This window comes from Mya arenaria, chromosome 11 (assembly GCF_026914265.1).
Source record: "Mya arenaria isolate MELC-2E11 chromosome 11, ASM2691426v1".
In the NCBI taxonomy this organism is placed as follows: Eukaryota; Metazoa; Mollusca; class Bivalvia; order Myida; family Myidae; genus Mya; species Mya arenaria.
The window spans coordinates 64,448,853-64,475,755 of record NC_069132.1 but is presented as its reverse complement, the minus strand read 5'-3'; the positions used below and the strand labels follow the sequence as shown (position 1 = coordinate 64,475,755).

At 34.8% G+C, this 26,903-nt stretch overlaps 2 protein-coding genes across 4 annotated transcripts in view; one reads left to right on the top strand and one right to left on the bottom strand.

Annotated features, from left to right (window-relative positions):
• Nucleotides 1–1,837: 1,837 nt before the first annotated feature.
• LOC128208994 (tubulin-specific chaperone E-like) lies at nt 1,838–23,724 on the bottom strand. 2 transcript variants are annotated; one of them, XM_052912781.1, is made up of 13 exons: nt 23,654–23,724; nt 21,591–21,716; nt 20,280–20,364; nt 19,793–19,993; nt 18,925–19,113; nt 18,387–18,489; nt 13,355–13,527; nt 10,960–11,086; nt 9,399–9,548; nt 7,990–8,143; nt 6,041–6,106; nt 4,175–4,323; nt 1,838–3,147 (listed from the first exon to the last, which is right to left on the bottom strand). In XM_052912781.1, the coding sequence occupies exons 2-13, from the start codon at nt 21,703–21,705 to the stop codon at nt 3,049–3,051; spliced, it is 1,611 nt and encodes a 536-aa protein (XP_052768741.1). In that variant the 5' UTR covers nt 21,706–21,716; nt 23,654–23,724; the 3' UTR covers nt 1,838–3,048. The 2 variants fall into 2 exon arrangements, with proteins under 2 accessions (XP_052768741.1, XP_052768740.1); XM_052912780.1 differs by having other exon boundaries at nt 23,598–23,717.
• Nucleotides 23,725–23,797: 73 nt separating this feature from the next.
• Nucleotides 23,798–26,903, top strand: part of LOC128209082 (apoptosis-resistant E3 ubiquitin protein ligase 1-like) — a 43,756-nt gene continuing 40,650 nt past the window's right edge. Inside the window, exons 1-2 of one of the 2 annotated variants that reach the window (XM_052912926.1) lie at nt 23,798–24,050; nt 26,179–26,323. In XM_052912926.1, the coding sequence (XP_052768886.1) occupies nt 23,876–24,050; nt 26,179–26,323 (320 nt within the window). In that variant the 5' untranslated portion in view covers nt 23,798–23,875. Of the gene's footprint in view, nt 24,051–26,178; nt 26,348–26,903 lie in introns of both variants that reach the window. The other variant, XM_052912925.1, reaches the window with a different exon arrangement.

The following is a 26,903-nucleotide window of genomic DNA, read 5'->3' as shown; positions in this document are numbered from 1 at the left end:
GTGATCTTGAACAGGAAGCAGCAACTTGGTACACCCCATTCCTATGCAGCAATCTTGCTTCCATGCTGGCTTCTCGATGCATCGAGCAGGGACAACCAATCACACAGGATATCTTCAACTGGTACCAGCTGTCTTTTGACTCTGACCTTATGTCAAGTAGACTGAAGTTTGCCTCCATGTTGTACTGCAGAGGGCAGTATGATGAAGCTGTAGAAGTACTGACTAACTGTGAAGGGCTGCTAGGGCCAGAAGTATGGCAGTGCTGTGGTTCACATCTTGGAAGAAGATGCGCGGAATCAAGCACTGAGTTCAGTAAAAAACTGGTTGCCTTGTCAAACACCGAGGTAAGAAAGAAATATACAATGTTGTGTATTACCTTTACTAAAGAAGAAATAAACTGCATCCCACAACATCTTAAATTCGAAATGCAAAGAGGTATGGGAGCTGAACAAACACCAATAAACAGGTGGAAGAAAAATGTAGTCACCGACTGCATCCCATTCCTGCACTACCTACAACACCTCACCTACATGGAACTCCATCAACCTAGGAGAGCAAGAACAGCACTTGATGACCTATATCAGTATACAATGGGAACACTACATGGTCACATTGACACAGCCTTCAACATGCTTGGCCACTGCTTAGAGCTTCAAAACAGACTGGATCTTGCCTTGAAGTGCTATAGAAAATCGTTGGAAAGATATAACATAGACAATGTTTCCATCTGGCACGAAGCCAGACTACTCCAACAGGGTTTACATTAAGACAAACTTGCTACTTTTAAACAGGTTGTCTCATCTGCATTTGAATATTATCTAACCGCTTTTGTCTGTATGGATGTTGTTATGTGTTAGAAAAACAGAAGATATACATTTAAAGCGACTTAAAATAGTGCGTTTACATCATTTAAGCAACATTAACTATTTAAAGCGGGTCTTCTCTTCACGTGGGTCATGAATCCAATCCTGATCGTGCACCTCTTTGTTTATATTGTTAAGCAATAAGGTCTTTCCAAATCTGTTCATGAATTCAATTCCACTCAACACACTACTTCAGTGTTCGTTGTATACTGATATGAACAATACTGTTTTGTTACTGCAACAATGCTCATTGCTTTGAACATCTACCGTCTTATTAGAAACATTATTAACTCTGCTTTCCTTTCAACCTGTTTCACTATAACATGTATTGATGTACATGCTGAATAGAATAATGTATATTTAAACTAGCATCTACCATGTCATCTGGTTAATACAATAACCCAGAAGTGTTGTTGTTTTTTTCTTCAGAATTTCTCTTAATATAATAAAACGCAAATGCTTGTTGATTGTTTGAATGACCTCTACACTAGCTAGCATGCATGCACCGCTGGATAACCCATTTAATAAAACCAATTAATGACTTCAAGGAATGTTAACGATCGCGTTATATTCCGAGGCGTTTAAAATGATTAAATCACGATCTGTCCGGCAACCCATTCTGCAGGAACATGGGCATACACACTACAATTTATTCTTGAACTAAACCAAGTAATTAACACCAAAATGTTTTCGTCTCATGATATTCTTTGAGAAAGCAATGCCATAAATAACAATTTTGGCTAAAAATTTAGTAAGGCACATTTCATTTTTTTTAAAAGCCACAAATAATAAATATATAGTTCCATTACATGTGGATGCATTGTTATCTTGGCGAAAAGGAGTTTTATGTTCTGTATAATAAACAGTAAATTCAGTTAATGTTTAAAGCACGATATTTATCAGTGCCATATTCAGAGTAGTTATTTTAATGAAGTGATATGACAGGGCGCTTTTTGAAGATCAGACTCAATACGCTAGTGAATAACCGCCCAAGGTTATTTAATTTTATTTGTAATTATTCAGCATGTTTTAAATTGTACATTATGTATCCATATCACCATATAACAGCCACACGTATTTCATCATAGCAATACAGTGTACAATGTAATTGTGTATGATCATGCCGAGTATGAATGTCAGAAGAATATTGTTAAATGAACATGAGATTAATTCATTAAGCAGTTGTAATCATTTACAATGCATTTACAATGCTTGACAAGTCTAATAACAAACAATAAATAAACACATAAAGAAGTCTTAGGCACTACAAGTTGATCACAGTTTTAAAGGCCTAGTTTAAGGAATGTTTGGCTAGATAACCCCCTGCTGTGCATCTCCTGCAAATTGTACTGGTGTCACAGTAGGGGCCAATTTCCTGTGTATACGTTTATTGGCTCAGGGCCATTTAGGGACCATTTTTATAATAAAACTTCCACAACTGCACAGCAGAATACTCAAGATTTGTGATCTGATAAGACAATTAGGCAATAAGATCAATTAACACAGCTTGTGTACAAATACAGGTTTTGGGGGGTCACTTATAGAAGGCTTAAACTAGGCCTTTAAGACAATATTGAAAACTTTGGTGGTTTGTTTCCTTGTTCAATGCCATATATCAGGGGCCCTCTTTTCATGTGGGGTCATAATTGTGTAATAAGGTCCAGAGGCATGCCCCCTGGGAAAATTTTGAAAACAATGGTGGAAATCTGGTGCATTCTGTGCGTTCTGATGTGCTTTATTTAGTACTGGAAAATGGATATTTTAAGGATCATGTAGTCAAGTAAGCATACTGCAACTTTGGTTGATTTTTTTTTGTCAGAATCATGTGGATATAGCCGCGTTCTCAAGTATAGGCAGCTATTAACATAGATATAACTCTTTGGAGATTGAACAGATTAACAGATAACTATAGTTATCTCAGGAAAATTTCAATGTGACTGATAAAAGCATTCACCAATTTGTGTTCCTTTTGGCATAAAAATACACCTTATCTGATGGGGACAAGCAATCATGAATGCAGCAAATAAACATGGGCAGATCATTATAAACTCAGCAACCTTCAGCTGTCATTTCAGAGGTCTGTTTTAACTTGACAATGAGTATCCCCTTGATCAACAACATACATATTAGGAAGCTTAAAACACTGTCTAAATGTGTAAAGGAGTTCAAGTCAAATGAGGGTCGCTCATAATTTGACAATAATAGTGTCGCCTTGTTCAATAGCAAAGAATGATAGGAAGCTCTGGTCATTGTCCAGCTCGTACTCCAAATTCTGGTCAGCATTCTGAAAGCAAAAACAAATATGTTGAGCATTCAAAAATACACATTAACCAAATATTTGAGTGGAACCTACTGGACTAGTATCGTTTCCATGAGTTTGACCATCAAATAATGGTATAAGCATAAATTGAAAAATCAATAATTTTAAATACTAAATGCCCTCAACAGTATTCGAGATTAAATAAAACACAAACAATACGAGTCAAATAAATACAAACTTCATCTTAAACCTTCATGTAGTCAAATGATTGATAAACATAATACATGTCTGTTTTCACTTAAGTCTTGAGTCTAAGCTGACACACTAAACAGCAGATCTTGATATTCATAAAGCAATAATGGTAAAGAAAACTAAATATGATTAAAACGCATGTTTTCTAATAAAAACACACCTTTTATAAAAAGAAACAAGTATATCAACTTGAAACTTTTAAAAAGTCACTTTACAGAGTATGAGACTTAAACACATGTAAGTAGTGAATATAAGCCCAGCCCTGCATTCACTTAGGGCTAACAGTCACTTACATATGCAAACTGTTTTGTTTTGTATTTATACAGTAGCACATACCCGTTAGCTATTGTGAGCGACTGTTTGCATCAACTGAACTAATGCCTGACATTGTATTTAAAATAAAACTTCATATCAAAGAAAGTGTGTTTTCTTTTTTATATTAGATAGAAAAAAAACATGTTCATTGTATTTATAAAATATTCCTAAAATAGTACCTAGCTTTGTTAAAGTACACAGCGTGATTAACGACATCGTTTAATTACACACTTAAAAAAACATTCTATTATCCGTTCACTTATCTAAATATAGTACAGCGGAGACAATGATGCAGTTAAAGACGTTGTTCACTTTAACAAAGTTCTGAACAATCGGCTCACAGTCATGGTTATATTCTAATTTCTATTTTTATTTGTTTGGAAAATTCTGTGTGCAAAGTAATAATGCCTGCAAAGTGTTCACAATGCCTTGATCCCCAGGAAAATAATTAATATATCAATAAAGCCAATAATAATATTAATACCTTGAGACTTTTGTAGAAAAGTTTGATATCAGAGTCAATCTTGAACACCCTGAAGATTAAGGCCTTCAGTTTCCCCACAGTCATGGTCAAAGGGAGCTTCTTCTCCAGCACTTTACTGTCCGCCAGGTCAGGGCAGATGATCTTTACACCTGAAACAGTGTTAATATTGAATAGATTTACACAACTTCCTATATAAACAATAGTTTTTGCTTTATGACTGGTCAAAAGTTTGGTAGGCAGTCAACTGATTCCAATCTTCTTATGAGAAAATTTTTTGATGTTGGTTCATTGTACATGTTCATTCATTTTGCTATTTAAATTTATCAGAGAAAAGTTAATAGGAATTCTATTTATCATAGTTTTAATACAATTAATTTAAGAGAATTATCAGAAATTAAAACTTTTCATTTATCATTATTTCTTAAATAAAAAATTCTCTGTGTTTCAAATGTATGCCATTTGTTTTGAGTAGTCAGAAACATTTGCCCTATTAAAGTAAGTGAATGGTTTGTTTGTCAATAGTCAGAACCAATTAAGCTCGTAAAATCTAATATACTTGTACTTCCTATTGAATAAAAGCTACAAACTCCATGTGAGCTGCTATATTTTGACCAAGTAGGGATGATATCATATTAACTGAATTTGTGAGTCTAAAAATTTGAATAATTTGTATTCCCTTGTCTGTAATCGTCATTGAAGGCAACCCTTTTGGCAGACTACATGGATGGGAGGCAGACAATTACATCATAGCTACATAACACTATTTAATACGCCAGCCATCCTTGAAGCTTACAGTAAATGCTTTAGCTATCCTTCATTGTAAAACTAGAATTCCAGAAGCCCGATGAGTTCTTGTCAAGAGCGCCAATGACTTTTCTGGTCAAGGTCGCCATGACCTTCACCTTAAACCCATTTATCCCAAAATCAACAGATGTAATCTACTGTCGATGATCAATGTATATCCCATGTTTGAAGACAGTACACCATATGGTGGAAAAAGTATTCAAAAACTAATATGTGACCCAGACACTGCCACTGTATAAAGCAAACAGAACATAACATAACATAACATAATATTTATTCAGCATTAAATGACATATCATCTATAGCCAAAATGCAAAACATATGAAATAAATCATATGAAACAAATCATCATGAAGAGCAAAGACATAGTCAATAGAGAAGTATACTATATATCATATCAATTCTCAACATAATTAGGTTCTGATCGTAACAAAAATGCATGATATAGATATTTACTAACACAGTGCATAGTTTTTCCGCTGTCTGAGGACACAAGGGTAATAATTTTTTGTTTTGTTGGCCAATGGCAAAAGTATGTTTAAAGAATTGTTTTCGTAGATTGTGATATTTTGGACATACTAAAAGAAAATGATATTCATTTTCGATGGTATTCATATTACAAAAGGTACATATTCTATCTGTTCTTGGGATGTTATGATGTCTTCCCGTTTCGATTAATAGGTCATGTGAGGAAACTCGAAATTTTGTAAGGGCAATTCTAGATTTATTTATGTGAATTCTATCTAAACCATAAATGTCAGCCATGCTTTGCAGACAACACAAAAAATGAACATTGAAAATAGTACCGCAGGTTTAACTGCTGTCATCTGGTCTCAGCACAGGCTCAAGCACTCCCCTATAAGACTGCCCTTCAGTGTTGGAAGTACTCACCTATAAGATTGCTCTTCAGTGTTGAAGTACTCACCTATAAGATTGCTCTTTAGTGTTGGAAGTACTCACCTATAAGATTGCTCTTTAGTGTTGAAGTACTCACCTATAAGATTGCTCTTTAGTGTTGAAGTACTCACCTATAAGACTGCTCTTCAGTGTTGAAGTACTCACCTATAAGACTGCTCTTTAGTGTTTCTGACTGCTGTTTCATTTCTGAATCCTCAGGAGCTCCCCAAACTGTTCATTACAAGAAATATACATTTTATACTCTTACAATAAATTTACATTTTAAAACACCAATTAAAAAACTAGTTTCTATTTATAGATATGCATATCAACTGTATTAAAACACAAACAAGAGCACCGCGAAACGGAGCATTATACGCCCGAAGAAGATTCGGCTTGATGTCTTTAATAAACATTTAGGTTATGCTAGTATACTGCTTACTAGGTGTGAAGTGTTTACAACAAAGGCTTAAACTTCCAATATTGAAACTTTAATGATACTTAAGTTAGCAGTGCTAATAAAAACCGTTATTCAACAGTATTTTTTTACAACATAGAATAACTGGAAATTGCGCGCGACACATCCTTTTAATGTAATGATGCTTTGTATAAAGTTATTTGAAAATGACTTTATTAGTGACCAAGTTGTGGCCCGGACACGGATTTGCTAACGCACCCCCATGGTGATTCTAGTCTTTGAGGTATGGACCTGGAAATTGCGCGCGACACATCCTTTTAATGTATTGATGATTTGTATAAAGTTATTTGAAAATCGCTTTATTAGTTACCAAGTTATGGCCCGGACACGGAATTGCTAACGGACGGACAGACGGACAGACAGACAGACGATGGAGGCAATAACATAATACGACCCTTCGGGCGTATAATAAAAAAAATGTATGTTTCAAAAGTAGATTATGTTGTTATTTATAATACAAATGTTGGAATATAAATATAAAGATGATAAATAATAGGTCAAAGGTCAAAAACATACAGATTTTGCTAAAGAGTAGCTGCAAAGTTTTGCAACCTGTTCTTTTGGTTGCACCCTTCTGCTAGGGTTTTAGCTAAAGACTTATTGAAGGGTGCTGCACCCTACTGATTTTTGATAGCACCCTTCTGCCCTCATAGACACCAGAATGTGTACCCTGCTGCCTTCGTAGTATTAAATGCTTAAGATTAACAATATTTTGTTTGATAAAAAAATATAAATTTTTCATATCTGGCAGTTGAAATTTATTACTTCAATTAAACACAATCCCTAACATTAGCTGACAAATCCATATTGTTCAAGTTCATCACAGCTTGATACAATGTGCCCTTTTCAACCTGAGTGACCTGTCCCTCTTCTGCAGCACCCTGATCTTTTTCAAATCTGTAGACCCCTAAGATCATGTGACTGTTACTTCAAAACAGCCATTGCCAATGGTATATGAACAATCAATTATTTCAAAAGTTTGATAATTTTATGCAACAAAAATACATTGAAACATGTTCCAGTTTAAATATAAATTGAATTTAATCATTCTATATGCAAAAGGCAAGGCTACTTATAACAGCTCATGTACATAGTTTGGAGTCTACAACAAAAAAGAGGTTATGAAACTACACATGTATGTGTACATGTGATGTTCTTTTTGAGTCTTACATCATCTGGATGCCTGTGTTAAGCAACATCTAGACAATCTTCAAGGCCAAATTTCTATAAAAATTATTTTTATTTAGCTTAGTTTCTTTCTGAAACCATTTTTTTCAAAACAAAAGTTTATAGTGAAAATCTGAATATAATCTCCTATTTTTGCCTTAAAACTCTTTAAAAGGAGAAATTATACCAGTTTATACCAAAATGAAAATAGTGAGCTTAGCTTGATCATGTTATAAATGACTTCAGAGTGTAGGAGAAATTGTGGCATGGAGTCGTGAACAATTCAGATCTAAGTCATTCAGGTATGAGTAGGTTTGTTTGGAAATTTCATCTTCAGACTTACAACGAGAATGTTTTGTGTTCGGGGCAGTCAACCTATTCATGTAAAATGATTCAGGGTTCACATATGACTTTTAGTCCAACAGCTTCTCTGTATTTTAATTTTCATCTCAATTTCTTAGATACTTACTACTGACAAGATCAGCGTAGCGTGGGTGCTGCTTTACAAACTCCTGGGAGGGCTTGCTAACATTAAGGTCCTGATGGCCCCCAGATTTTACCCACTCCGGGCCAAACCGCTTCAGGTAATCTATCTCGGCTCCCTTTCTCTCATCATTCGCAACCTGTAACAAGAATACAATCATCAGCATTGAGTAAACAAATGTTGTATGTGTAGTCAAATAAATGCAATTTTCTTTCAATTTGTTATAACAATGAGTACATTGTTTATTTATTATCCACACTTCCATTAAAACACATGCATTCGTTTTCATTGATTTTATTTTTTCTCTTTTTATGAAAACTTCAATGTATGTAAAGCTTACATAATGTAAACATAGAAAAATGATAAAATCTTGAAAAGCGAAAAAAATTCTTTACACTTTTTGAGACAATTACATCATTTTGCTTGGAATTTGTGCCAAATTAGCGTAAATGAGAAGAAACTAACAAAAGAATTACAATAAGGCACACACAGAGTTAAGAAAGGCTCAACCTGACTTATTGAAACTATACACGAGAGGTTCACGTCAATCAATCATGCTGATAGTTGATGCATGTTGGTTTAACCAATATTTATATTGATAATACAATTAAGTTAAAAACCCACAACATAATAGAAAGGAGACAGATAATCACAAAGTAATCATGGTTATCAATGTTTGAAAGTATGAGACATCAAGAATTAATTCTACAGTAAAACCTGTATTAAAAGGCCACCCTTTGGAAAAGGTCAAAGTGGCTGCTTAAGACAGGTGGCCACTAAATCCATGTTGTACTAGCGATCAAAGTACACATTTACAGAATTGTGAAGTATTGGTAAGCATGAATACTTTTTCTTAGTCTCCCTTCTGATGCATGTAGTAAAAAAAAACATTCAATCAATACCGTTTGATATAAGTTATTTCTTTGTAATTTATTCACCTGTTATTGAACCGTTAAGCTCCGTTTATAAGTTACTATTCTGATATGGGAGTTGCATAGATGCAAAAACTTGAAGCACTCTCAAACATGGTACCAACATGTCAAAGCAATGAGTAACATATAAAGGTAAATGAAATAACTGTTTAATTTAACAAACAAACATGGCATCATTATGTGGTCATTTCAACACAATTTAATATTTGTTTGTATTAACAAACAAATATGGCATTACCACGTGGTCAGTAGAGCAGAATGCAATACTTTCTTGTATTTACAAACAAATATGGCATTACCAGGTGGTCATTTCAACACAATGCAAAACTGTTTTGTATATATAAAAAATATGGCATTACCAGGTGGTCATTTCAACACAATGCAATACTTTTTTTGTATTTACAAACAAATATAGCATTACCACATGGTCAAAAGAAGACTAATAAATTTATGAAAACTAACCTCCGTCCTATTGCACATTTTAAGATGTTTCAGCTTAGCGATGAGAAGCTGCCGAACAGTTTGTTCTGTGGCTGATTCCATCAAGGGGTTGGACTTGATTCTGAGGTCTTCTAGACTGGCCAACTTGTTTAACTCATTTATGCTTTCCCACTAAAAAAAGGGTTGGACATGATAACAAGTTCCAAAAATAAAAGTGCTGCAGAGTGAACGCCAATGATTGTTTGTCGCTGGCAACATGTGTACCAAGTTTAAAATAAATATCGTGAAGGGCTTTAGATTTATTGCCCTTTATAGCCATTGTCTGCGAAATAATTAAACTGAGTTTATGCTCAAGTAGGCACACAATGATATATTATTGTTGATTACCTCATTGACAAGTTAATTGTCGTTGACTCACTAAACCAATAAATGTTTATTTTTTTTTATTTTTTTTATTTTTCTTATATTGCTATTATTGCTTGCTTTGAAACAATGGTTTTTGTTGTTGTTTTTTGTTGTTGTTTTTATTCTTTTTTCTTCTTAAGTCTGATCAGTGAACTAAAACAAATAATAATTATGCTCTGAACAGTGGCCTTACAACGATCACTTTTCATCACTAACATACCCGTTACTGTCAAAACATGCCTGACCGCATTAGCGAGGGTGGTCAATTTATAGATATTGTTCTGTAAAGGATTAAGGTACGCCAATGTTCAAGCACTTTCACGTTAATGATTACTTTTTTACGTGAATTATCAATATCCTAATAGTATTATTAATCTGTGTATTATAACATCATGCTCTTCTCATGTATGTAAATAAATGTTATCGCCAGAAGTAAAGGCGATGAAATTGAATGTTTGTGCTAATAAACTATTGAATTGAATTGAATTGAACTAAGAAGGTTATTTAAAATATCAGATTAACAAGGTAATTTTAATTAGCTCATTGACAGGGACATTGTTGATTACCTCATTAACAGGTCAATTGTTGATTATCTATTAACAAGGTAATATAAATAACCTCATTGACAGTGTGTTTTTTCATTACCTCATTGACAGGGTTATTCTTGATTACCTCATCGACAGGGTTATTGTTGATAACCTCATTGACAGTGTTATTGTTGATAACCTCATTGACAGGGCTATTGTTGATAACCTCATTAACAGGGCTATTGTTGATAACCTCATGACATGGATATTGTTTATTACCTCATTAACAGGGCAATTGTTGCTTACCTCATTGACAGGATAATTCTTGTTTACCCTAATTAACATGGTTATTTTTATTAACCTCATTTTCAGGGTTCTTGTTGATAACCTAATTGACAGGGTAATTGTTAATGACCTCATTGACAGGGCATTTGTTGATAACCTATTGACAACATTATTTAACTCATTGTCAGGGTTATTTAAACAACATCTTTGACAGGGTTATTGTTGTTAACCTCATTAACAAACTTGTTATTAATTACCTCATTAGCAAGATTAATGTTAATTACCACATTAGCAAGATTATTGTTAATTACCTCATTAGCAAGATTAATGTTAATTACCTCATTAGCAAGATTATTGTTTATTACCTCATTGACAAGGTTATTGTTGATTGTCAGACATCTAAGTTTCGGGAAGAGTTCTGTCGAAAAAGATCCATTGCTATCAAAGAACACTCGCGGTATCTTGTTGTCAGATACTATCAAGGTATGTAAGCTGAAAATTAACGAGTACAGAAAATAAACACATCAAAACACTGGGGCCATGTCCCAGAAGCATGTTAAGAAAGTTTTACACTAAACTAGAATGGGCTTTTGAGAAAAGCGCATGTCTCCCCCGAAGGCTTAGTAAACAGACACTTACCATAAAAATGCAAAGGCCTTCAAGTGCTGCTGTTTCTCAGGGAAAAAACGGCAGGTCTTTTATGGACAAAAAACAAAATAAACAAAATGCACGAAAGTTGAAATGAGACGCCAGTTATTGATCGGAAACGGTTTTCATCTTCAAGCCCTTGTGGACTTGACCTTTGACCCAGTGACCCCAACTACTGCATGACCCTTACAAGCATGCAAAGTTTGGAGACTCCAGGTAAAGCAGAACTTAAGTTATTGATTGGAAACCGTTTTTCATCATCACTCTCTTTTTGGACCCAGTGACCCCAAAATCAATACGGATCATCTGCCCAAGAAGACCTACCAGCATGCAAAAGTTCAAGACTCAAAGGCAATAGGAACTCCACTTATTGATCGGAAACCTTTTCTTATGTTCAGGTGTCTGTGACCTTCACCTCTGACATAGTGACCTCAAAAACAATGCGGGTCTTGTACACCCGAGTAACATCTCTACAATTTTTGGTAAACATATGTGAAAGATATTACACGCAAATGATTTTTACATGGAAGGTCACCACGACCTTGACCTTGTTACCCCCAAAACAATTGGGATCATCTAGACATCATGACCAACCTCACTTCAAAGTTTGGTGAACCTAGATCAAAGCATTCTCCTGATATTGCACGGAAATATTTTTTTACATTAGAGGTCACAGCGACGTTGACCTTTGACCTTGTGACCCCCCAAAATATAGGAGTTTTCTAAACCTCATGATCAACCTCTCTACCAAGTTTGGTGAACCTAGGTCAAACCATTCTCAAGATATTGAGCGGAAATGTTTTTTACATTGGGGGTCGCCGCGACCTTGACCTTTGACCTAGTGACCCCAAAAACAATAGGGATCTTCTACACCTCATGACCAACCTCCCTACCAAGTTTGGTGAACCTAGGTCAAACCGTTCTCAAGATTTTGAGCAGAAATGTTTTTTATATTGGGGGTCGCCGCAACCTTGACCTTTGACCTAGTGACCCCAAAAACAATAGGGATCCTCTACACCTCACGACCAACCTCCCTACCAAGTTTGGTGATCCTAGGTCATGCGGTTTTCCAGTTATCGATCGGAAACGAAGTGTGACGTACGGACGGACTGACGGACTACCGGACTGACGGACAGGGCAAAAACAATATGTCTCCCCCAGAGAGGGGGAGACATAATTCTGTACTGTTTATTTCTTAAAAAAGGAACACTTTAAAGAATCTGAATGACAAATATGTGCATTTTGAAGTCCTTGTGACCCTATATAATAATAATAACTGTTGTAATTTGCATAGTTTTGTTCCTTCTTTACTTATTCTAGTGTCAGCCGGCCTTAATAAATACCAATCACCATTATTTTAATGGCCTGCTGAAAATAAGTTGTGTGTTACTGCTTAGCAGACAAATATTTCAAGACTACAAGTCTAAACATGACAATTGTCTGAGTTAAATTGGCTTATTTTACTGGGCTCCTTTCAAATAAGATATCTTAATTATAAACCTCATGCTGCTTAATTAAGAGCGCTTGGGTCCAACTGTAAAGTAACAGGCAGAATCTATGCAATAAAATCTGTTTTATTGAAAAACAGCTTACACCAAAAATGGAGTTATGCCTAGTTTCGATATTAAGCCTTACCATCTACATTAAAACGGTGCCAAGAATAAGATGTCATTCCATGTAGAAAAAAACATCCTATTTAAGTGCCAAGCTAAAAAGTGTGGGATAATATATCTGAATTGGATTCATTTTAAAGGATTTATGAGCAGGAGAAGAATATGGAAATATTATATGGATAAAAATATCACTGAAAGATTGCAAAATTGTAATTCACTTTCGATTACATTTAAAATTAAAAACATTGAATTAAAACTGCAATAAATCTATCTGGCAAGTATTTTCAGTCTTTTATTTACATACTGCTTAGCGACAAACAATGTCATTTCAATTAATATTTAGATAATGCATTGATCTTTAACATTATTGTGAATGGCTCCATAAAATTATTATCACAGTTCTTATTCTTATCATATAAAATGTGAGTAGGCCCTTGAAGGATTTTTTTAAAATGATCTTTTCCCAACGAAAGCTTTTAAATCAATAAAATCGACTCACTGAGGCAGATGTCCGAGATACAACAGCTGCTCCCAATCCTGGAGAGTGTTGGACTCCAGGTTGACCAGTTGGACATTCTGTAGGTGACCATTCAGCACAGAAAGGGTGCTGATACCGTTGAAACACACATGTAGCTGCTCCAGGCGCGGGAACATCTCACTACACTTGAGCACCTTGATGAAATAGAAGGTGGTAATGAATTTTAAGGATAAGGTTTTTATATTTTTGCCAATTATTTCAATGGAAGAGACATATAAAATAGCATGTTATTTAAACTCCTTTTAATTCATCTATACCACCTGTTGCCCCGTTTCACACCCTCAGTGTCACCTGGATAGTTTTAAGGGATTTGCTCATGTTTTGTAAAGATCACCTTTTTTAACGAAATGAAGAATTGTATACCATTCAGATTTTTAAACTAAGATACTGGAACCCTACAACAAATGTTGATATATGCTCAAATATTGTCTTTAAAGTTCACCCATTAGTAATGATTTTCAAGAAAAGGCTTAAAGGTTAAAATATCCCTCAGTTTATGTCCTCATTTCCAGTCTGAGTTTACTTCCCACTAAACCAGTATTTTTGTCACACTTTAATTGTGTTTTGAACAATCAGCCCAATAGCACGCTGAGCAAACACAAATGTTCACTAAGTTTTTAATAGAAGCTATGAGCTATTCCTGACAGAGTTATGGGCCTTGCTATACAGACAGGCGATGACTGTCTCTGGCAACATGTGTACCAAGTTTCATTTTAAATTTATTGAACGTTTTTACCTATGGCCAAGGCACGGTTCAAATATTTGCACAAACCTCTGCTGACAACAACAACACCAAAACTATGTCAATACGTCAACTCTCTGTCTTCGAGAAAAAGACAAGCTAAGAAAATATAAGACAGAACAAACACCATGAACACAAACGTAAACAGAGCTACCATAAACAACAAGAGGGCCATGATGGCCCTGTATCGCTCACCTGTGAACTTGACCTAGATTTTATAGAGATGATCATTCTGACCAAATAACATTAAGATTAGGCTTAAGTTGTGACCTCTGTTGTGTTCACAAGGTTTTTCTACTAATTGACCTAGTGACCTAGTTATTGACCGCGAATGACCCAATATCGAACTTGACCTATATTGTTCTAGAGATGATCATTCTGACCAAGTTGAATTGAGGTAAGCCTAAAATTGTGACCTCTATTGTGTTCACAAGGTTTTTCTACTAATTTACCTAGTGACCTAGTTTTTGACCTGGGTTGACCCAATATGGAACTTGACCTAGCTTATGTTAAGATGATCATTCTGACCAAGTTTCATTAAGATTAGGCTAAAATTGTGACCTCTATTGTGTTCACAAGGTTTTTTTACTATCTGACCTAGTGACCTAGTTATTGACCGCGGATGACCCAATGTGGAACTTGGCCTAGATTTTATAAAGATGATCAGTCTGACCAAGTTTCATAAAGATTAGGCTAAAATTGTGACCTCTATTGTGTTCATAAGGTTTTTCTAATATCTGACCTAGTGACCTAGTTATTGACTGCAGATGACCCAATATCGAACATGACCCAGATTTTATAGAGATGATCATTCTGACCAAGTTGCATTAACATTAGGCTAAAATTGTGACCTCTATTGTGTTCACAAGGTTTTTCTACTAATTGACCTATTGACCTAGTTATTGACGGTAAATGACCCAATATCGAACTTGACCTAGATTTTATACAGATGATCATTCTGTTCAAGTTACATTTAGACTAGGCTTAAGTTGTGACCTCTATTGTGTTCACAAGGTTTTTATACTAATTGACCTAGTGACCTAGTTATTGACCGCGAATGACCCAATATCGAACTTGACCTATATTTTTCTAGAGATGATCATTCTGACCAAGTTGAATTGAGTTAAGCCTAAAATTGTGACCTCTATTGTGTTCACAAGGTTTTTCTACTAATTGACCTAGTGACCTAGTTTTTGACCTGGGTTGACCCAATATGGAACTTGACCTAGCTTATGTTAAGATGATCATTCTGACCAAGTTTCATTAAGATAAGGCTAAAATTGTGACCTCTATTTTGTTCACAAGGTTTTTCTAATAATTGACCTAGTGACCTAGTTATTGACTGCGTATGACCCAATATCGAACTTGACCCAGATTTTATAGAGATGATCATTTTGACCAAGTTGCATTAAGATTAGCCTAAAATTGTGACCTCTATTGTGTTCACAAGGTTTTTGTACTAATTGACCTAGTGACCTAGTTATTGACCGCAGATGACCCAATATCGAACTTGACATAGATTTTATAGAGATGATCATTCTGACCAAGTTGCATTGAGATTAGGCTAAAATTGTGACCTCTATTGTGTTCACAAGGTTTTTGTACTAATTGACCTAGTGACCTAGTTATTGACCGTGAATGACCCAATATCAAACTTGACCTACATTTTATAGCGATGATCATTCTGACCAAGTTGCATTGAGATTAGGCTAAAATTGTGACCTCTATTGTGTTCACAAGGTTTTTCTACTAATTGACCTAGTGACCTAGTTATTGACCGCGGATGACCCAATATCGAACTTGACCTAAATTTTATAGAGATGATCATTCTGACCAAGTTGCATTGAGATTAGGCTAAAATTGTGACCTCTAATGTGTTCACAAGGTATTTCTACTAATTGACCTACTGACCTAGTTTTTGACCCCAGATGACCCAATATCGAACTTGACCTAGATTTCATAGAGATGATCAGTCTGACCAAGTTTCATAAAGATTAGGTCAAAATTGTGACCTCTGTTGTGTTCACAAGGTTTTTCTAATAATTGACCTAGTGACCTAGTTATTGACTGCGGATGACCCAATATCGAACTTGACCTAGATTTTATAGAGATGATTATTCTGACCAACTTGCATTGAGATTAGGCTAAAATTGTGACCTCTAATGTGTTCACAAGGTTTTTGTACTAATTGATCTAGTGACCCAGTTGTTGACCGCGGATGACCCAATATCGAACTTGACCTACATTTTATAGAGATGATCATTCTGACCAAGTTGCATTGAGATTAGGCTAAAATTGTGACCTCTATTGTGTTCACAAGGTTTTTCTACTAATTGACCTAGTGACCTAGTTTTTGACCTGGGTTGACCCAATATGGAACTTGACCTAGCTTATGTTAAGATGATCATTCTGACCAAGTTTCATTAAGATAAGGCTAAAATTGTGACCTCTATTTTGTTCACAAGGTTTTTCTAATAATTGACCTAGTGACCTAGTTATTGACTGCGTATGACCCAATATCGAACTTGACCCAGATTTTATAGAGATGATCATTCTGACCAAGTTGCATTAAGATTAGCCTAAAATTGTGACCTCTATTGTGTTCACAAGGTTTTTGTACTAATTAACCTAGTGACCTAGTTATTGACCGCGGATGACCCAATATCGAACTTGACCTAGATTTTATAGCGATGATCATTCTGACCAAGTTGCATTGAGATTAGGCTAAAATTGTGACCTCTATTGTGTTCACAAGGTTTTTGTACTAATTGACCTAGTGACCTAGTTATTGACCGTGAATGACCCAATATCAAACTTGACCTACATTTTACAGCGATGATCATTCTGACCAATTTGCATTGAGATTAGGCTAAAATTGTGACCTCTATTGTGTTCACAAGGTTTTTCTACTAATTGACCTAGTGACCTAGTTATTAACCGCGGATGACCCAATATCGAACTTGACCTAGATTTTATAGAGATGATCATTCTGACCAAGTTGCATTGAGATTAGGCTAAAATTGTGACCTCTAATGTGTTCACAAGGTATTTCTACTAATTGACCTACTGACCTAGTTTTTGACCCCAGATGACCCAATATCGAACTTGACCTAGATTTCATAGAGATGATCAGTCTGACCAAGTTTCATAAAGATTAGGTCAAAATTGTGACCTCTGTTGTGTTCACAAGGTTTTTCTAATAATTGACCTAGTGACCTAGTTATTGACTGCGGATGACCCAATATCGAACTTGACCTAGATTTTATAGAGATGATTATTCTGACCAAGTTGCATTGAGATTAGGCTAAAATTGTGACCTCTATTGTGTTCACAAGGTTTTTGTACTAATTGACCTAGTGACCTAGTTGTTGACCGCGGATGACCCAATATCGAACTTGACCTACATTTTATAGAGATGATCATTCTGACCAAGTTGCATTGAGATTAGGCTAAAATTGTGACCTCTATTGTGTTCACAAGGTTTTTCTACTAATTGACCTAGTGACCTAATTATTGACCGCGGATGACCCAATATCGAACTTGACCTAGATTTTATAGAGATGACCATTCTGACCAAGTTGCATTGAGATTAGGCTAAAATTGTGACCTCTATTGTGTTCACAAGGTTTTTCTACTAATTGACCTAGTGACCTAGTTTTTGACCCCAGATGACCCAATATCGAACTTGACCTAGATTTTATACAGATGATCAGTCTGACCAAGTTTCATAAAGATTAGGTCAAAATTGTGACCTCTATTGTGTTCACAAGCAATTGTGAACGGACGGACGGACGGACGGACGACGGACGAAGAGTGATCACAAAAGCTCACCTTGTCACTACGTGACAGGTGAGCTAAAAATAAATACCCATAGACACCGCCTGGCTACAGGACTGGTTAAATGTCCTGCTTTTGAATTACAAACATGATCATGTGCTTTATATAGTATGTGTAGATGCAATACTTTTAGAGTTACACATGACACAAGATTTTTGGAACTTTTTTTACTAAGTCAAGGATCATAACTCTTGCAAGACCTTGTGAAATGTCAAAGAAATCATAGCAGCACTACTGCCAATGCTGTCAAACATTTCAATAATGTTTCATGAGGTTAAATAATTTTGCAGCTACAAAATCACTTTTCTGACAAGACTTGACATGATGTTACATGACATTGAGGGCGCAATTCCAATACAGCCAAAGGTACATCTATTTGTGATTATCATGTACAACTGTGTTGAAAGGAATTACTTCAGCCCAGTCATATCCCATTCTGTTGAGGAAGACGGCAGTAATGTGGGAGAAGTTCTCTAACAGATCCCCAGGTCTGTCTGGGATCTCCAGAACATTGCCACTGTAAGAAGAACAAAAAACTTGAAGAAATTCTTCTTGCAGGAAAGTAGAAAATTCAAGGAAAGATAAAGTAAATAAATCATAGTTTTCATTATATACCCATCATAAATCCACACAAAACACATATTTCAAAATACAACTGAAGTCAGTCATTGCAGAATGTTAAATGTTGGCATAAAACTAAATAGTGCGTCATTAAAATGACATTTCTTATAAAAGTATGTGTCTTTTAAGTGATTAACTGGTAAATAATAAAAGGGTTATTAGTACAGTGTATTGATCCGAAATGTCATAATCAACTCTCATGGATCTTTGTAGATTTTGATTTCACTCCAATAGCACTGTCAAATAAAAACCCCGGGGTCAAAACCCAGTACCATAATATAAAATAACAATATTTTAAACAATTCAACCCAGAAATACCTGCTGAACTCACCTAACATTTAATGACTTCAACTTTCTTAATTGTTTTGTAATTTCTGAAATCTGTTGCCATGACGATAGCAGGTTTTGTGAAATGTCAAGGTCAACAATGGAAGGCACGAGGACAGAAATGTCATCTGAAGCCAGAGTTCCATAAACCAGCATCCCTCTTAGAGCCACTTCTTTCAGTTCATCAAGTTTGCTGGAAAATATATGAGAACATTAATGCATTATAATTGTTTGTTTTAGTGTAAGAGTAATCTCCAAAACATATTTTACAAGAATCATAGCCATGAATGAAATATATACTTTTGGTGATCAGAGGGTGAAATTTATTCCGATCTTTCACTGAAATAAAAAAAAAATCTTTTTACTATATCTTTTTACTATGCCTTAAAAGGATATAAAATGACATTAAATAGTAGTTTTTCAGAAAAATGCAACAAATTGTAAGCGACTCAGCATCCTTATGGAAATGACATAGTTGAAATTGTGTTTCTGCCCTATGGAAGCTGACAAATGAGAGACGGATAAAATTTCAAAACAGTGAAAAACATCAAAAGGTTATTTCATTATTTGAAACAGTGAAAAAACATTTTTATTTCACTTATAAATCTCCATAAATCACCGGAATGCATATAATAAAATCCAATGATTATCAATTCTTGAAAAGTCAGTGAAGGATTCAATTTCATATGATTTTCAGCCGTATATATTTCAGTATGCTTTTAAGGCAAATGGTAAATAAAAATGTAAATAATCTATGAGAATAAATAATAAAATAAACGCATGCCTTTCATGTACAGTTAAATGATGTAGCTTTTTCAACGCAAAATGAAATAAGGATATAAATTAGGTAATGGTAGTTAAATCAGCTATACCCCTGAAGGTCATTCACTTTCCTCGCTCCGACCATTTCAACCACAGTCTGCTGATTTTTTCCCCCGACCACGTACAAATCATCTGTAATCACACCAGCATTTTCATCCTCTATTCTTCCATACCTGTCGCAAACAGCCGACATGAAGGATACACCAAAGTTTGCCTTCTTTGGTCTAATAAATGAGCCAGACTTTGGGTGTCTGAAAATATGTACATTAACACATACATGTATGATGTATAAGTTTTTGTGACTTACATACACATATAAGGGTCATTCAAAATATACATAGACACTGTCAACTATGAATTTCCTCGATGTCCGATATAGAAATCACATGATATTATTTTGTAGAAATCTATTCAATATTTCATGAGTTCATGAATCCGTGTGTTGTTGGTTAAATATAAATAAAATATGGAATATGATAAACAGACAAGCATATTTCAGCATACACAATTAACTCCAATATAAACAATTCTCAATACCTGGTAGTGAAGAAAGTATGGCCTTCGTGTGTGCCATTGTGTTTTCCTCGCTCAGGATCATCCCATTCCACGCCTAGCCATACACCTGTCAAACAGGATAATTAATAAGATTTCCGGTAAGCATGATTTTATTTGCCTTTAAATGATTTTTTTCCAGTGGAATTAGCTTTAGCCATTCTGGAAAACCCCATCTATTGCCAGATGAGTCACGCGCAGAAACGTGCCACTTCTTATTTCTTTTATTGCATAGTTAATGAAAAGTACAATATGCCATTTCATAAGACCACATTTAAATAAATAAGTTTGCAACATGTTTAATTAATATCGAAAACAAATAATCGTCAATAACAATTTTTAAAGAAACTATTTGATGAAAACAGTAATCATAATGTCATGTCTTCAGTAAACAAGTTATTTGTTGTAGTGTACACTTTTTGGTGAGCAGTACAAGAATGCCAATGTCAATATTTTCATAGCCTTTTGTATATAGCACGCAGCATTGTGCATTTTGTAGAGATTTCATTTGTGCATCTTGTAGAGAACCCATGACCTCTTGCTCTGCTTGTGGACACTCTACCACAACGCTATAAAGGGCTAAAAAGCGTATACATGCCATATTTCTGAGAGGCTTCCCAGGGGATTTTGGTTAGAAATCCAGGAGATTTTGATATTACACCAGCGGATTTTTACGCGAAATTAAGCGCAACATATACATATTCGATATAAGAATTAATACACAAACACACTCTAACACCTTGAACTAAGTTTCTAAAAAAAATACTTCTTTTTTTTTTTTTAATTCCAGGGGATATGGATCTCCGGTGGGAACAGGGGATGGTTCGGAATTCCGGGGGTTTTTCCCCCCACCAGGGGATATGGTATGAATGATAGCGTGACAGTGATTATAATATTAGTCAATATGATTCATACCTTCTTCATTAAGATTCCATTCACATACCAGTTAAAATAAAGCTCTGTATTATGAATGAGCCTTTTATTTTTTATGTAGCCAGGTTGTAAAAACAAAAACTTGACCATTATTCATTTTGATGGAAAACTTAAGAAATAGTTTGAATCATAGTAATTTTAGATGCCAACTGCCAAATATTTCAAGGTTGTTTTTAAACCTTATCACCATATAAGTTTGACACCTAACATTCCTTCAATTAAACACATTCCCTATCAAATTCATTATGGTAAAGTTCTTCACATCCCAATAAAGAGTGCTCTTTCCTCCCAGACCACCCAATCCCTATTCTGCAGCACTAGTCCTTTTTATAACCTGGCTTAAACCCTAATGACATTTCTTGCCTTTAGTAGGTGGAACTTCCCCTATGAATCGGATCGTTGCAAGACAACCATCACATTCTAATCTGTCTCCGATGCCTACAGGCACACCATCGACTGTGTGAAGACCCTCTGTCATCTTAGATTTGCCTGAAAGTTATGCATCATTTTTAATGTACATGTAAATAAAAAAAATGCTTCAGGAAGATTCATGAAATTTATGCTGAATGTGAAGCTACATAAAATTTTATGATAACTGATATAGTATTATATGGAAAAACAGCCCAGACTAAGTCAACATTTTTATTGAATCCTGGCCGCTTAAAACTTACAGACCCAGTACATAAATACTTATTAAATGTTATTGGCATACCCTGAAGTTAGAAAAAAACAAACAATCTAAATATCCACAAAGTGCTTGTTTTATTTTAGATTGCCTTAGTACACCCATTGCCTAGTTAGGGATGATTGGAAATTGTCGAACAATATACAATGTAGGGGCAACTATCAGCATATTGCTGCCATTTTGCATTCAAGCAGATCCAGTTGCTTTAAAAATGGTGTCGCATCAAAAAAGGGCCTAGTCCTATAAGGCCTGGTCCAGAACAGCCCACCTTGAAATCAAAGAAAACACCTTTATTGTGTTGGAGTGGGTTTGAGATTGATAGAATTAGCGTGTTTAATTAGATGATACTGATTATGTTCTGTCTTTGATGTTTCACGGCTAATTTTGTTCTATATATCATATGATATAGACAAAAAGTCTGATAGACAAATTGATATTATTCATGTGTTACATCTTTAATAATATAATCAAAAATGGTTTTATTGTGTTATACCTTCCACATGACATGTACACTGATAACTAATAAAAAAAGTTGTTTAAGTGATGCTGTAAGTTGTAACCCAATGTGATGTATAATGCTAATTTCTGAATTAATTATAATGATAAATATATAAACACATAAATTTATGCTAAAAATCTATCACCAATATTCCGCTGCTAAATGTTTAAGAGAACAACATGTATCAAAAGACAGCTATAAGAATTGGGCCTTTTTGGACCAGCCCTTTTTTGGGGGGAAAATGTAGACCACTTCATATTCTACTGTAAAAAGTATGACAAAACTAGAAGCGGACTGGAAGAAAGAACACTTCAGATACTTAACAGACATTGCATACTTCATACAGCTATTACATTGGGGTTGCTAGCGGGCTAAATGGAAGTAACAAGCATATAAGAACATAAAATAATGCACATAGACGACATCAGGAAAAATATTTAATAAAGTACATCAAGACCATAGGCGACGACAACGCCGTAATTTGATAAACAACAACAAGTACTTAGTATGCATCACAACTTTTATCTGAATCATGGACCTATAAACCATGGATTGGCAACTCTCATCTGTGTTAATGCGATAATCTCAAACTCACGCGTGCAGCGGGATTTCATTCCGAGATCTTACCGTGTGGTCATTTTCGAAACGTCCGACATCGGCCGAATATATACATGTAGGAAAACATTAATTAATATTGACTTAAATGCGTGGTACTTTTATTTGAGTTGATAATAGTCTAATGGAATCTGATTATAATCACAGTTATTAATTATAATTTAATCTATAACGAACAAGGCATTATTAGCAGAGTTGGCGGAAATAACCGAAGATCGCCGTTAATCACTGATCGGAGATTCGGCGGATTTTTTCGATATTTGCCGAGCGTGCGCTAAGGATTGTGGGTAAATTATTATTTCTTATCGTTTCACCGATATGGGGCAGTTGCCAATCCATGCTTTATAGGTCCGTGTCTGAATGAAGTTTAAGCCTGTAAAATTATTTCAAAATGATCGACCTATATACTTTTTTTTTGTATCAACACTAGAATTTAACAATAACAATGCACCTCTGAACTAAGGAAAATAAAAAAAGAAATGAGTCACAAATGCCGCGAAAATATGTGACAACTAATGTTCATTTATTATTCGGGTTGCATTATGGTTTAAAGTACTATTAATTTCCTTACTAACAAAATTCTTGTACATAATCCTTGCTGATCCGGCAAATATATTACTAAATTACCTATAAATCACGCAAAAACTTCAAATGTATAAAACTTTCTGTTTTGACATGTTACAGACGCTTGATTTCCAACTCACTGATCCAATGTGCGTCCGGAAAACCATGACGAACGTGTTTACCTTAGTTACTTCCGGTTGTCAGAAAAATGACATTTCAACTGCGAAATAATGAGTATAAATCTTTAAAAACAACAATTTCAATTAACTTAAGTGCAAACTAAGAATGAATGAAACTGAAATAAGACACAGAGGGGCGATTGGAGCGGTGGTGTTAGGTATTTTGGTTGCAGGTTACCTTATCCAGGCAGAAAGAAAAGGGGCTGATCAGGATAGGGAGTTTTCTGAGTGGATCTTCAGCCATGGATTCTCGGAATTCAGGGGTTATCTCTTTGAAAAGGGTAAATATTTAATATATTGCAATAGTGAATTTATTCTTGGAGGAAAAGTGTATGAAACAACTAAAAAAACAGAAATCAAGGAGAGAAACGGCCCTCAAGGCCAAGTCAGGGGCCAAATAGTTTTCCATTTGAAGCAGGTAGTCCAAATAATTGTACATTAACAGATTTTTTTTTACGATTTTTGATATGGCAAATCCTTCATGTACAAATCGTTTTGTACCAAAAGTGGGTAGTTATTCCGATCGGGATTCCGGGTTAAAGCATATTGCGTCTAGATAAAATATCATAAAAACAAGAAATATTACTAGATAATGTTATTTATATTAGTTCCGTACTCAAAATAATAAATATCCAACGAATTATGTGTTTTTCTTCATTTCTTCATACTTTTAAAACAAAACGATATATACATGAAGGGCATCTGCAAGGCTGCAGTTCACAGTTTAACAACAATCAGAACACTTCGGTAATGGCCGAATTGTCACGATTGTATTTTCGAGGTCTAATTCTCAAAGCTTGCAGGAGATGGTCGAGTTGTTATGCTTTGCATAATTGGTGTCTGTCAGTTAAGTTTCGTTTTAATGGAAAGGTAAATCCTTTTTTTTAATGCATTTAATGCTTGTTTTGTGCAAAATATCTTTGCATTTACATGGTAAAATTATGAATACAAACCTTTATTATCTATTTCAAACATAAAATACTTCTCTAAATACAATTTCAATATTTTGCAAAACCCTTCGGTTTTTGCACAAACCCATTAAGACGTTAGGGATTGGAAGAATCCCCTAGCTATAACACGGGATGAAGTAGGTTGTCAGTCTTCACATTAATGTTTTTAAACTTATTGAAGTTTGCTTGCCACAATAATGTACATGAAGGGAACTTTTTTTAGCATATTGACTAAATCATTATTTTTCCTTAAGTTTAGTTCGTTCTTAACATCGCCCTTTAGGCCTTAGAAGCTGTCAAAATAAAATTGCCCAAAAACACTGCTACGAGCCCAAAAACATTATGACATGATGATTTTGTCCCCAAAACATTTTTTTTTAAACAGTGCTTGTTAAAATTTCTTTATACAATATTACATGCTTGTTTTGTTCTTTACTAGATATGAAAACGATAACAAATAATTCAATGAGGTTAGCAGGATTATTGCTCTGATTTAGATCTATACAAAACACATCTTAATTATCTCCCTTCTGATCTTGCTTGCAATCCACTTGCCTACTCAGGCAACGCTGCTCTAATCTATTGACTGAGCTAACAGGGCAGCTAACATAATTATGAGCACTTCATATACTTTGTTATTATAGTTTAAAAGAGAACTGACCTTTTTTCATCCAAGGTAATACTGTAGACATTTAAAAATATGTTGTTTGTTTTTTCTGAAAACAAGCTGTAGAAGTATATAATTTTTTTATGTACCTTAAGTACTTTACATGTACAGGATTATCTACTTTACATACATCAGTAATTACTTTTCCACTAATTTGGGAATGACATACATGCCATATTTCTGTGAGGCTTTTCCCAGGGGATTTTGGTCTGAATCCCAGGGGATTTTTAAGCAGCCAAATTTAGCGCAATGCCTACATTTATGATATATGAATAATTTAAAATACAAAACCACACTCTTATTACAATAATTTTGAGACGTAGTTATCATGGTCCTTCATGGAATTTCATACTCATAATATTATGGATGCTTTCCACTGTCAACCTTGAGTTAGTTTAAAAAATAAATCCAGGGGATATGGGACCAGAGGATGGGTCGGAATTCCTGGGGATTTTCCCCCCTACCGGGGGATATGACATGTATGGAATGATGTCAGTTTGGCAGGGGCTTTTTCTGATTGAAAAATGCGTCATTTTGACTAAAATACAGGGATTCCAGTGTAAAAGGCATAGAAATGAGCAATGCTAAAACAATTGACAAAATAGATAAAAGAACAAGAATGTGATTAAGTTTGTTTCTTTCAGAAACAATGAAATTTAATATTTTTTTTATTTCTTTTATTTAAGAAAAAAAATTGGATTGTTTCAATTTGGGGAAAAAAGTTTTTTTAAAATTGTGAATGGTCAAAAAAAAGCAACACTGTTTGACAGAAAGTCTATTTTTTCCTTTCAGAAGTCTACAATCTAGACGATCTAGTACATTTCTACCCAGATTTTTCTAACTACCGCCAAAGATTCCCAAAGGAAGGAGAGTTCATTGCTGCTGTAGAAGGCTTCCGGAGAAAGGCTGCACTAAAAACATGGTTTCTAGAGCAGGGGTTAGCTGTACACTATCTACAGAGGTTATCACATTTTTTAGATTTGGTTGATGAACTCAACTCATAGCTCAAACCATTTTTACCTAAACTGAAACAGTTGTTCAATGTAAATGTATACATGTACTTGATTATATATAATAGTTGTTACCGAATGGTGTTTAAAATTGCATCAGAGTCACGGCCCTTTTTAAAAGAAAGGCTCTAGGGAATTGTTTATAATTGTTAAATCACTAGGAAGACTGGAACCATACCAGATATTCACCAAGAGTCTGAGATTGAGACTCTGCCAGTTCTTAAATATTTCAAAATCTCTACATGTATAAATTATGTAATTTTATAATATAACACAAAAGATTTGTGCCTGATTGTAGAACATTTTATTTGTAACAGATACAATTTTGATTAATTGTCTCCTGTGATAGCACTTATACATAAAAAAATATAATTTTTGCTGCTGCATTTGAGCCTGAGTATATTACTCAGATTCTAGACACTTGTGAATATGGGCCCTCGGTAATTTTTTGATTACAAACAGTTCCAAGTTTCAGACCGTGCAGTGAGTGTGTCAGAAAAGCAATTT

Excerpts from the sequence above, each read along its gene's own strand:
- LOC128208994 (XM_052912780.1), bottom strand. Across the intron at positions 11,087-13,354 it reads TATCTCGGACATCTGCCTCA|CTTACATACCTTGATAGTAT; the intron begins GTGAGTCGATTT and ends GTTAATTTTCAG. Across the intron at positions 3,148-4,174 it reads TTTTCTACAAAAGTCTCAAG|AATGCTGACCAGAATTTGGA; the intron begins GTATTAATATTA and ends TTTTGCTTTCAG.